Source organism: Sphaerodactylus townsendi, linkage group LG08 (assembly GCF_021028975.2).
Source record: "Sphaerodactylus townsendi isolate TG3544 linkage group LG08, MPM_Stown_v2.3, whole genome shotgun sequence".
Taxonomy (NCBI): Eukaryota; Metazoa; Chordata; class Lepidosauria; order Squamata; family Sphaerodactylidae; genus Sphaerodactylus; species Sphaerodactylus townsendi.
Window position 1 is genome coordinate 66,207,329 of NC_059432.1, and position 13,535 is coordinate 66,220,863.

A 13,535-nucleotide genomic window follows, 5' to 3' on the forward strand; every position below is an offset into this window, starting at 1 on the left:
CTGCAGTTATATATTTTAACTGTATTAATTCTTTTCTACATGTGATACTAACCCAGATGCTGGGAGATGTGAAGCTGAAGCAGCAACGTGCATCTGCCTTGTAATGGGAATTAAAAGGTGAATGGGTCACCCAAGCCTCAAGTGCTTTGCTTCCATATGCAGATCAAAAAGTTTGCAGGGGAGATAATGGAATAATAAGGATAGCTGCTGTAAGAAGTTTATTCTACAAATTTGGGCTTGCAGAATAATCTAAGGCAAAATAAGAAAGAGAAATAGAGTCTCCCTGAATTGTTGAAGTGATGTCTGTGTAAGCTAGCAAGCACAGCACAAACATCCCAACTTAAGGGGGGAAAGGAGATCTTATGATATAGCATCATGAAATCTCTCCTGCCATTTGGGGGGTTGCCTAGCAACCACAGTAAACACTGCTGGAATGCGTGAGTGGGCAGAGGAGGAGGACGTGGCTGGTGGAAGCAGCTGTGGGGAAGAAAATAGGCAGGCAGTGGTAACAACTGGGAGAAAAATGAGGCCTTATAACACATGGGGCCCTCCTCCCGCTAAGGAGTGCCATGAAGGCACAGGGACCAAAGACTGGCATAAGAGTAAGACACTGCTCCCTACAAAATTGATGCCTCTCAGAGGGTTTTGGGATCCATCCTGTGTGTCAAGTCTGGGAAGGCAGGCAGCTAGCTGCTGGAAACAGTAGGGACAGTGAAAGGGTTGGTGGGAGAAAGAAGGCAAAAGGAAGGTGTGGATGCACAGTAAGAGTGGAGGAAGCAGGAGTCACAAAAAGGGATGGGACTTTCTTCGCCTTATAAATTTCTTGCAGGACTTGGATTGAGTTGATAGCGATGTTTATAGAAATTGGTATTCAAGTATCTTTGCATTCCATCTGAATTTTTTTGCTTCAGCTTTCCTCTGAGAATTGTTGAATATACAGAAACAGTCACAATTCTCCAGAAATGACACCATCTCTTATTATAGGGCACTGAAGAGGGTGAGCCAGGTTGGGATTGATGAGTGCTGCTGGTTCAGAATTAACTAAAGCTCATAATTAAAGCCATGGAAGAGAAGACTCTTATTTTAATCGATGGCAAAAATTATACTGTCTGTGAACTCTTTTGTTCTGAGGTAAAAGGATTGGTTTTATAGAATCATAAAACAGCAAAGCTAGAAGAGACAGCAGATGGCTTTGCTCATATGCACTATGCACTATGGCAGGATGCCCCAAAGTCAACAGACTAATGAATGCCACAGACTAATGAATGATTCAGAAGAGAGACAGGCAATACAATTTCATGAAGGTCTAAACACTCATCTGGATAATGGAAATCTAGAACATGCAAAATGAAAATCGCAAACACGGAGATCTGCAGACTGGTTAATATATGCGTTGATTCCAGCTAAAATGGCATGGACCCTTGATGACTTTTTTGGATCAGATATGTTCTAGGAGTTGATGGGAACTCTGTCCCCAGATACACAAGGACCTAGTTTGGATGGCAATTGTGTTTCTAGGGAGAAGGATCTTAAGTGTCTCCCACTCTTCTTTTCCCAGTTTAAAACAGCACGGCCAGTTTATACAAGCAATTGTTTCAATCAAATTGAAGTTATGTGGTCATTACTACCCAGGGCACCCACTATTTTCACTTCAACAACCAATTCTTCCCTTTTGGTAAGAATCAAGTCCTAGATAGCAGATCCCCTTGTTTCCTTCTCCACTTCCTAGCAAATGAAGCTGTCAACAAGACAAGTCATGGGTTTATTTGACCTTTCATTTTCAGCAGAGCTTGACTTCCAATAGATATCTGGATAACTGAACTTTCTCATGACCAATATGTCCTATTTTTTGAGAAATTTGTAATCTGGTCTAGGGGTGTCTCATCCAAGTCCCCTGCCGGGTTTGGTGACCAATAGCCATGTTACATCACTATGTATAATCCATACTCCTGTTATTTTTATCCAGAGACTCTCAGCTGACCTTCTATGCTCAGATTCATGTATTTCCTTACACATCCCTGACATATAATCGCATTCATCCACCTTTCTTTCTTTATCTATTCCTTTTAAACAAGTTGTACCCCTAATATTTCAATTGTGAGTGTCATCTCACCAAGTTCAGTAATGTCTGTTAGGTCCCTTTCCTGTATTAGCAAATTCCTACTGCTTATTTCCCATACTCTGTGCCTTTGTGTAGACACATCAAAGCCCATGGTTTATGTGCCCTCAGTGTTTCATTTCTGTTCTTTCTCATGTACTGTATGAAAGGATTCCAGCCTGTTAGAAACCAAAGTCATTGTAAATCCATTAGCCAGTAACATCTAGTTGTACCATCTTGAAGTAAAGATCCTCTCATAACATCTAAGCAACTGTGAAAACAATAAAGCTTGAATTGAGAATTGTGCCTGTGCCAAAGATGATGTTTCTATATCAGTGATGGCGAACCTATGGCACAGGTGCCAGAGGTGGCACTCGGAGCCCTCTATGTGGGCACACACACACAGAGTTCATTATGTGGGGGCGGAAAATCACACACCCCCACACACATATCTAGGCTGGCCTGGGGCACTGAGCACAACATGCATGCACTGCGGTGAGCAGGGAGGACTTGGCTGGTGGGCCTGGTGTCTGTGCTCCGGGTGGTTGCTGCCTGAGGGGGGGGGGGTGCCGAGGAGGCAGAGATGCTTGAGGCACAGAGCGGTGCGCGCGGGACTTGCTGGAGGCTAGAGCAGGCTGGCCCCTGCTTGAGCGGGTGGGGCGGAGAAAGAGGGAGCCAACCGTTTTTTTCTAAGCTAAAACCTCAGCATTCAGGTTAAATTGCCGGGTTGGCACTTTGCAATAAATAAGTGGGGTTTGGGTTGCAATTTGGGCACTCGGTCTCAAAAAGGTTCGCCATCACTGTTCTATATAGTTAATTCCTGCCTTCCATCCACTTAAATATTTCCTAATCCCATCTAGTTTGTTCAGCAAATTTTACTTGCGTTAGTTGAACCTGTTTCAGTTCTCTGGTGTCTTGAAAAGCGGGATTTGCCATTGGGGTAAAAAAAGGTCCCTTTACCTTTCTAAGGCTGAGCAATCAAGCATAAAACACCTCATACACTACCATCAAAAGAGCCCAGTCCCTAAAAAGGTGGGAAAAGCTGCCTAGCATAGGAGGAGCCTGAGTTAGGAGGAGCTTGAGTATGCCACAAATAGTTAAGAGGATGAAGCATTGGCATACTGCCTCTGCAGGAGTTGCAGTTATTTCTAGACATAATTATTAATGACAGGATGTTAAGGCCAAGAAAAGAAGTATTCTCCCTTTAAGATAGAGCATGATGGGAGCTGTAGTCTGTAGCTTGCTGGGTCATATGTCTCTGTATTAATTCTTTGATTGACACATAATTGCCTTTCCAGGTCAGGTTGTAGAAGAAGAAGACTTTATTTGTAGTCAATGACCAAATATAGGTCAGGTTGTATAAGAGCTAGTGAAAATTTGTTTCCCTTTTATAACTCTTGGAATGGAGTGGTGTGCTGATTCTTTCTATTTTATACATTTCTCAGTTCAGAGTATTAACTGTTGCCAAAGTTGTCAAAACTTTGCATGGAGGCTGCATTAATTTTTTAACTAATAAGTTGAACTGAGGGTTCATGTAACATTTCTGCTGAACACATACCCAAAAGAGAGACATTCCTATTGAGCTAGAAAAGTCAGTGATGGATAACTTCTTCTCAGCAAAAAGATCTTGTGAATGCATTCTAGTGGTTACATAATGGGCTGTATCCTATGAACTGCAAGTCCGGCAGCACTTTTCCGCCTTTTCATTCTTCTGAAAAGTCATTAAAATGGGTGTTTCTGGGAGTAGTAGGAGCCTTGTGGACAAATTGTCATGGGATATGGAGGCTTCAATGAGGATGGGGAAGCAGGGTTAGCACCAGAGACAGGTTTTTCTTTGTTGTGGCATCATGACTTTAAAATGCCCTCCCTGCTGAGGTTCATGTGCTGCCACATCTGCTGTCTTTTAGCACCAGAGAAAACTATTTTTATTCTCCCAAAACTATGGGTGATTGTTTTCCGCCATAAAATTTTAAGAAGTATCTGTGCAGGTTTACTAACAGATTTACAATGGGTTCTGCTATTTGTACTTTTTGGGTGGGCTTTTAGAAGTTCATGTTTTGTCTGCTTTTAATGGCTTTTAATTCTGTTTTGACATTTTTAATGCTCATAGTTTTTGCACAGCTTTCCCAAGTGTTATTGAGAGAGTGGGATACATGTATTTTAAATAGGCAGGCAGGTAGATGATAAATAACTAACAGGCTAAGTTTTTTGTTGTCCTTGACGTTACTACATTAACAGAACCTGGGCAACTTATATAGGTTGGCCCTGAAACTCTGTTCCACAATAACCAGTCTAAGAGAGAGAAATTATCATTGGTTGAGAGAGAAAGAGAGAAACAGAGAGGTCAATAAATGCATGAAGGTCTGTTATGAATTTTTATTCTGTCATCTCAACAGTGATTTATTAATCAGGAAAGTATTTTATTTTATCTCCAAGCTGTATTCTTCCCTTCATGCTGGAGCATCACAGACTGGTCCATGAAGACAGGGAGTATATGATGAATGAACTTGTGCTCCCCCAAATGTCCTTAATAGAAACTTGGCATGTGAGTTTTGCTATGCTGATTGGTGTATATGAGTTTTGAAAAATAACCCTCCCCAGATCGGTAGACAAATGGCTTTTTTGATTGTTTAAACTTCCCTTGGCTCACTTTCCTGGACACCTTGCTCTATGGACACATTGGTCTACTCTGTTCTCTACTATTCCATGTTTTGAATTGTCCGTGTGTTCATTGGGGTGTCTATATTTGTTCTGGGGGGAGCTGTTGATGTATGGAACATTCTGCTGATAGCCTTTGAGACTTTACTAATAATCAGTCTTTACAATGTTTGTGTACAACTAAAAATGTTCAAAGAAAACTAAAGCAGAGGTGGAAATGACCAAGCACCCTTTTTATAGTAAGTCCCTCCCCTCCCCTCTCCCCCTTCTCTTCTTGTGTGAAATTTCCTGCAATATCAGCAGAGGAGGAAGAAGACAGTGGTGTCATGTCTCTGTACTCCCTTTAATCACATCTTCAAAAAGGGACATAAGCTTAGTTTCCCCCATTAGCTTGGATAAGGATACATGTTAAGAAACCACAGGTTCATAGTGCTGTTGCCTTTGAAAACCAGTCATATAATCACATGGGATATTTGTATGGATGTTTTGAATCCTGTTCTTTGCAGATAATCACTCGAATCATGAATGCTTTAGCACTGAAGCTCGGTAAACGCTAGATTGCCAGCAAGAGTCATTTGCTAAACAGATGGCTTGGAGGAACCTCTCTGTTCGAAAACTGGCTACATGAGGAATCCTGATGTGTATGCAGGGTGTATAATACCTGAATAAGACTGAGAGGCTAGGGAAGGAGGAGGATGTGGGAAGGGAGGGAGGGAGGAGGAGCAAAACAGCCAAGGGAAGAAAGCATACAGTCCCTTAGAGTCTCAAATGCACTGCAAGGGGTTCTGTGTAAAGACCCTCCGCAGTCTCAGTAACCAGAATTTATGCTACTGAGAGGGTAAAATGTGGTAAGTAGGATCTTTTGTTGTCTTCGCTTGTCACTGTGTTTGGTGCAAGGGTGTGGTGTGGCGTTCCCCCAACCCCAATTACAATTGGGCGTTTTGGGCTAAAAGCTTGTCGTGGCTTCTTTTTCACATGCTAAATGTTAATAGGCATATTTGTTCCTTGTATAAGCTTTGAACAGCAAGGTGATGAAGGGCGGGCAGGGTGAAAGCTTTGTGGGAAGGCACAGCAGGCTGCCAAATGTTGTCAGTGATGAAATGCTGATTCCTCTCAGGTATACTGCAAAGAATTTTTGCTGAGCTCTTTCCCTTCTGGAGTTGAGCCAGGGTTGCTTTTTGTGCTGGATGCCCTGCAGTTCTTTTATTGTATGTTAAGCAGAAAAATTCAAACTATAACATCCTTTCAGCCTCCAGGCATGGGGGAGAGGGGTGGGGAGGATAATCTGTGTAAACTATTGGTGCCAAATTCTGGCATGCATGAAATATTGTTGTGAAGCAAATTAATCCTTTCCACATTCCTGCGTACTATCCTTTCCTAATCATCTGCTGCCACAATAGCTGTTCTACAGTAATTGTAACTCTTCAGATGGCTGATCATAGGAATGAGACAAGGAGCTATCCATTGTGCTGATCATCAAGAAATATTACAGCGTACTTGCCATGTATAAGAAATACAAGGGAATAAGAACTTGATGCATCCATTTTTTCCAATTAAACTAAGTATGGGTAATAAAAACAGCCTTCCTTTTCAATCTGTATAAGGTGCATGCACAAATATGCCTAATATCATAAAAATATGACCAGCTTAAATTTCCAATGTTTTTTCTGGGTGTATTAATATTGAATATAACGTCATGGAGATTTGCATTTTGGCCTGTTCATGGGAAAATCAGTGACTGAATTAGCATTACATTCAAATTATAGTGCTGGTCCACCCATGAGAGACTGGTGCTAAACAGGGATGGAAATTATGCTTTAAGCGAAGAAAATATTTTAAATCTAGGACCCTGGGTTGCAGGGGTCTTTTTGTTTTCTTTGTAAACAACCAAAGAAATGTTCCTTTCTGGTATGATTCCTTTGTGTCATCTTTTCCTATTTTTTTCCTTTCAAAATGGGAACAGAGAAGCTATTATTGGAGCATTCAATTTAAACAGTGAGAAGATCAGTAGTTATCTAATAGCATCACTACATCCTAAACTAATTGTAGGACATCCTACGACTGAAAAAATTTATCAGATTGGCCAGAAGCCTTAATTCCAATAGATATAGTTAAAACCTGCAAAGTACAAAAACTGGGTGAGTCTATAAAGAATTCTTTATTGTGATAAATGGTTTAGAATGGGAAATACTTGCAAATATTGATCTAAATAATTTCCCAGTAATTCCAAATGAATATTACAAAGCTCTTTTTAAATAGTGTTTCTACCATAAACAAAGTAAGGCATTCCCTTTCCCTGTTCAGAAACAAATTTAGGAGTTACTATGTGTATTTGTGCATGGGGGTGGGGGGATGGAGAGGAAGGGATGAGAAGGGAAGAGAAGAGGCAGATAAACCAAATCATTAATCAACTTAATGTAAAATTTACAAAGGAAAAAATGATTAAGTATTTTGATTAAATGGACACTGAAATATGGGATATATTTAGAAAAGCCATATAAATAAATTATAAACCTTTTATTCTTGCTTCTGTCCAAGTTCTTCTTGCTATGCACAATAAAGTGAGGTTTTAAACACAACAGCAGAAAATCTCCTGCATGCTGATATCAACATCCTCTCTGTGTATGTCCTGTTAAGTCACAGTTGACATATGGTGGCCGCACAGGGTTTTAAGGCAAGAGACCTTCAGTGACATCTCCGAGCACCTCTTAAAAGTGTAATTTAATTCAGGGAATTTAATATAAGCCTATGTGGCATGCAACAGGAAACCATCATTCAAAGATACTTATTTATTTATAATGGATTTATTTAAATACTTGTGTTCCACTTTTCTCTCCAAAAGGACCTACAATGGTTTACAGCACTGAAAGTGTAGTTCTAAACAGAGTTACACTTTTCTATGGGCTTAGAAAGGTGTAACTCTATTTAGGATTGCATTGTTAAGAACATAATATAACTGAACAAATAAACAAGTAAAACAACAAACCATATCTTGAAGCAGCTTTGGAATCAGTGGCTGGCTAATCTGAAGACAACAGGCTGCAAACCATAGGCTTGGCTCTTGCCATGTTCACACCACTGGGCACGCCCAAGCTTTATATCTCCTGGAGCAAGAAGGGGGAAGTAAATGCTCAGCAACATGCTATCCCTGGCAAAGACATTGCTCCCAGTTTCCCCTCTGTGATTCTTTGTGGAATGGAACAAAATGTACCACTTGTTCAACTGATCCACATACTACATAAACTATATTATTTGGATTTAAGCCAGTATAGTAGCATTGATTTCAAGGAACTTGGACAAAAGCACATAATTACGTTGTGTATTATAGTATTTGGTATGGCCAAGTGCTGTTATGAACTATCTGACAAATCATCACATTCTGGTCCAATAAAGGTATTTCAGTGCTTTTCAATTTGGGTATATGCACTCTTTCCAAATAATGATGCATTCGTAAGACAAGCCCCCCCCCCCCCCAATCAACTTGAAGTAACTTCATGTCAATAACAGTTGTGTGAATCAATCTGCAAATAGCCAATATCCTAGTGCAAATAGCTTCAAGTAGCCAATATCGTAGTCTTAAGTATGTACCTGTTGAAAATAAAGTCATTCATTTAGTACATTTTATACCATACTTTCTCCAATGACCCCATGCAGGATACATTGTTCTCTCCCCTTCTTTTTATCCTCACAACAACCTTGTGAAATAGGTTAAGAGAGCAGGGGGGGAGGGACTCTCCCATGGAAAGGTCTATTTCAGTTCTTTAATACTGTGCTGTAATTCTAGAATCAAGATTGCCAAATTATGTGGTAAGTGCTCCTACAAAGGCACAGGTGGCGGTAGTGATCTAAAATCCATCCTGACCTTGCTAACCTGTAATTAACATCTTGTTGCTAGGTAAAGGGAGCCAGATGAATACAGGAGTAATGGTAGAGAAGCCGTAACTGAGAATTAGCAAGGAAGCTATGAATATATACAGGAAATTATATTGTGAGAAAAATTGTGAATGTGTTCTTCTAAATTGGAAAATACATTACCATTAGTCTGGAATGCTGGTAATGAAAATTAAGGTTTATGAATGCTCACTTTACAAACCTAAGGCAGATGCATCTGGATCAAATTCTGGAATCACTTAACCCTAGAACAGAAACAAGGATGGTGTGTTTCTATTGACTCCAGTGAATTGCAGAATAGAGACAGACATCCTGGAAAAGTTGTGCTGCATTGGTTAGTAAATCTGAATTCTGAAAACTGCAAAATGAGAACTGAAATCTTGAGTTTGTTCTTGATCTTTGTTCAAGTAGTACTAGGATTTACTGGTAGAAAATTCAAGCATGAAGGCCTAATCTAGTTCTGCTGCAAAGCAACATTGCAGTTCTAGAATCAAAATCCTAAAGTTTGTGTTCAGTGTTCCTATTTAAGCAAAAGCTGATGCCAGGGGATACCCCAAATTCTTCCTGATTCTGCCAGTCCATGATGAACATCTTTATTGGATCATCAGACAGCATACTATCAGCTCCCCCCCACATTAGCCTAGGGTAGTGGTGGCGAACCTTTGGCACTCCAGATGTTATGGGCTACAATTCCCATCAGCCCCTGCCAGCATGGCCAATTGACCATGCTGGCAGGGGCTGATGGGAATTGTAGTCCAAAACATCTGGAGTGCCAAAGGTTCGCCACCACGGGCCTAGGGCATGGTGTGCCTCCCCACTTATTCTAATACCAAAGCTGAAATGTATTATCTGGCCATAAAATAGAAGCTTAATCTCATTGCTTCTTGATTTAGTGAGAATTGCAGTGATAAAGTTTGAAAAACCCTGTTTTAGATTCACCTTTGGCCCAGAACAATTATTTTTTGGGTTTTCTTAGTCAAGTATGCTCAAATTTGTGTTCTGCTGTTTTGTAGGTCCTGATGCAACAAGACACCATGGAGTTAACAAGAGGAAAAACATTCATAAAATCTAGCATGCATCTGACTCATGACAGATTACCTTTGGTGGGCTTAAGTCCTAGAGAAAAGGGAAATGCAGGAATAGACAGAAAGGAAGGGAGCAATTCTGAATTTGAAATCCAAAATGCCAGTTTTGCTACAGATAGAAATGTCAGAATATCCAACAGGTCCACAAAGATTGGATCTAGTGAGAGCAGCCTCTTGCTGCCAGAATCTTTCTACAAACCTGTAAGGAAAAGCAAAACTTACGACTGTGCTCTAGGCATGGACAAAACTGAAGACTGTAGCTACAGCAGCAAGACATCTGAGGAAGGCTCAGCAGCTCCTGGGAGAAATAAAGGGCGACTCATCAACAGTGCCAGCTTTTCTGGGCTAGGGAACACTCCACATTCGAATGGCAAGAAAGAATCTGTGGTCAACTCAAGCCATTTTTTGAATGGTCCTCACCAAATGATTGATTATAGGAACTTTGTGCCACAGATGCCCTTTGTGCCAGCTGTTGCAAAAACTCTCCCTAGGAAGAGAATTTCCCTGAAGCGATCAAAAAAAGGTATCCGGGACATATTTCACCTTAAAAAAAACAAACCAGAGAGTCTTACTTTGCTGTCAGAGAAGCAAAAAAGGCTACCATTTCAAGGGGGCACGGCAGAATTGGCAGGGAGGTTGACTAAATATTTCTTCAAAGCTGGAGAAAACCTTTCTGCTGACTGTTTGGCACAAGATTTTTCTGATGGTGAGATGCTGTCAGAATCTTCCTATGAGTACTCCAGTGGTCTGTGCGAGGACATTGCTTCCTTAAAGAGTTTTGATTCACTCACTGGGTGTGGAGAGATCTTTGCAGACGAGAGCTCTGCTCATATGGAACTGGAGGTCAGCAAAGAAATCTCGCTGAGGCAATCTAAGCAGAAAGAGAACCCTGCTACAGGAAGCTTTCAAGGTGGAGTGGAACAGCTTGCATCCCCGGCCCAGAATGAAGCAGCTGACTTTGCAAAACTTTGGGACAACATCAACAAATCTGTGCAACTGCATCAGAAGATGCTGTTTGACAGGAAGCTACTAAAAATACCCAGTAGTGAGTTGGGTAAGGCAACAAGTGAGACTGATACCTCTGTAATTGACCTACTTTCTTCCCCTGACTCTTCCAAAGAAAGTTCCATCGATACAGGGACACCAAAGAGTGACAACCAGGAATCTATGTCCACCAGTGATGAGGGATACTATGATTCATTTTCTCCTGGACAAGATGATGAAACAAGGGAAGAGCAAACCCCTACAGTACCGGGAAGATTTCCAAGAGACAGTTATAGTGGGGATGCTCTTTATGAACTATTCTATGATCCCAATGAAGCCCAAATCAGCCCCGACCCAGATGATGACCTTTGCATGTCTGAAAGCATTTCAGAAAAAGCCACTGAAATACCATTGTCCATTTACAGTTTTCATGTAGGGTCAGAAGAAAACATGGCATCTCAACCAGCTGTCGACATCATTAGTCAGGGGTTTCTCCACAGCACATGGAAAGGCAAAGAATGCTTGCTTAAGCTTTGTGACACAGAGCTCTCTCTGACCATGGGGATTATCAACTGGCTGCGGAAAAACCAAGAGTTGGTTTCCCCCCAAGACTTTCCTAAGTTCCAGCAGGAGAAAGATAATGAGGCAATCCTCTCTAGTCCCAGCATAAGCCTGAACATGAATGAAGCAGCTCAGGCAGAAAATAAACACCAACCAGAGGTGGCTGCAGTTACCAGTAAAAATGGAACCCAGAGGTATGCCACAGACAAAATTGAAAATCAGCAAAGAGATGTCATTGCAAGTAGCACACCTGAAGAATGTTCCAGGTTCTTAACAGACAACAGCGCATCATGCAACTTGCAGAGATGGGAGGATAGTTGGCATGACTTACTGACAAGCTCCTCAGAGACTGAGAAAGTGTTGCTCTTCGAAGAATGTATAGTTCCTTGCACTCCAGTGCCATCCCTAGAAGTCCTTCATCCCGATTGCCAAACAGACGAGAATCCTTTGATATTGGACAACCACGATGCAGAATCATGTTCTTCTTATATGACTGCTGCAACCTCCCCAGATTCTCTAGAGATGGGAGATGAAACTGAAACAAAGGATCAACCCTGGTCTATTGCATATGATAAGCCAATTGAACCTCTGAATTTCAGCCACTCCCAAAGTCGCATGATGAGTGAGGTGCCAAAGGACAGAGACGCTAACGTGGGGCAGCTTCTGGAACATTGTGCCACTCAGGTTGCCTCCCTAAACATCAGTTATGAAAATAAGCACTTGGAAGACAAGCCCATTGGGAGTGAAGTGGATATAAATGCCACTGAGAAGGCTGAGTTAAAAAATCAGCTGCCGTTACAAAACGAATGTATCTGCATTGCTTCAAGCCCCAAAGATCCTCCCGTCTATTATCCCTGTCAGTGTAATGTTAAGACAAACATCAGTGGCGGCCCTCTCTACCTTCTGAATCAAAAAGAAGGCCTAACTGGTTTTGAAGACCAGAAAAACTCAAGTATCCCAGACTGCATCGGACCAGTTGCACAAAACAAACTCAGCTTTGAATATGCACAACTGAATAATCAAGCCCTGTCTTATATCAAAGATTTCAAGTTTGAACTCAGTACTTCAACTTCAACTGCTGTGGCTCACTTTTTCAGACCCAGATTTTTGCCCTTCTTCAGTTCTATTTGCTCAGGCGCGTCCTGTGACTTTTCACAGCCTTTGAGCAGAAAGGCCAGTTCGCCGGAGAAGCATTCCCAAAATGGTGTCACACTGAGCAGCACACCTCTATGCGATTATTCCAAGTTCCAGTGTGCAGTGCTGCCAAAGGTGGCTGCTCTTTCGCTTCCAGGAGATGCTGCCAAAGAAGAAGCCATGACTGAAAAGCATAATTAATAACTTGCTATCATATGGTGAGTTCTTGAAATAATTCTGAAATTGTCTTTATTTATATGTCTGTTTATTAGTTTATTAGATTTAAGACAGAAGAAGAAGAGTTTGGATTTCTCTCCTGTAAGGAGACTCAAAGGGGCTTACAATCGCCCTTCCCTTCCCCCTCACAACAAACACCCTGTGAGGAAGCTGGGGCTGAGAAAGCTCTGAAGAACTGTGACTAGCTCAAGGTCACCCAGCTGGCATGTGTTGGAGTACACAAGCTAATCTAGTTCATCAGATAAGCCTCCATAGCTCAAGTGACAGAGTGGGGAATCAAACCCGGTTCCCCAGATTAGAGTGCACCTGCTCTTAACCAGTACACCATGCTGGCTCTCATCCTTTTTGTTGTATGGAGCTTTTTTGCCCCCCCCCCCCATCCCTCCAGTCCACTCCCTTTCCCTAACAGAAATGCAAAAGGAACAAAACACCAGATATTAAAAACATACAACAAAATTATTCACAAAAATTCAACAAATGTTTGAAATTATAACAATATCCCCTTCATAGAAGGTGAGTGTTTCCATCAGGTGGGAATTGCAATAGGGAATGCTAGGCTATGAACAACCACTGGTTGTACCCATTTGCAGGCACTATTTTCATATGCTCAGATGGACAGAGTTGACACAACATTCGGGGGGAAATATAGGAAGGTAGCAACTTTTTTCCTGCAAAGTAAGTATGCATAACTAAATACACACTCATACATACCCAACTGTGTTTTACTAATTTTTACCTAGTCCAAAGTTTTGCAGGAATTACAACACAATCTGGGGGAAGGGGGGGCAGCTGTGGCATGACTGGGGATGGCACAGTAATGACGCAGATGAGCCACCTCTTAAGCAGTTTGCTGCACGGCAGACATCAGAATGGCCCAGTTTTGATGG

The 13,535-nt window shown here is 41.5% G+C and overlaps 1 protein-coding gene across 1 annotated transcript in view; it reads left to right on the forward strand.

The window, feature by feature from the left end:
• Nucleotides 1-5,491: 5,491 nt before the first annotated feature.
• The window catches only part of AMER3 (APC membrane recruitment protein 3), a 29,584-nt gene continuing 21,540 nt past the window's right edge, over nt 5,492-13,535 (forward strand). Inside the window, exons 1-2 of the mRNA XM_048506277.1 lie at nt 5,492-5,604; nt 9,661-12,629. Of these exons, the coding sequence (XP_048362234.1) occupies nt 9,667-12,612 (2,946 nt within the window). The 5' untranslated portion in view covers nt 5,492-5,604; nt 9,661-9,666 and the 3' untranslated portion in view covers nt 12,613-12,629. The remainder of the gene's footprint in view (nt 5,605-9,660; nt 12,630-13,535) is intronic.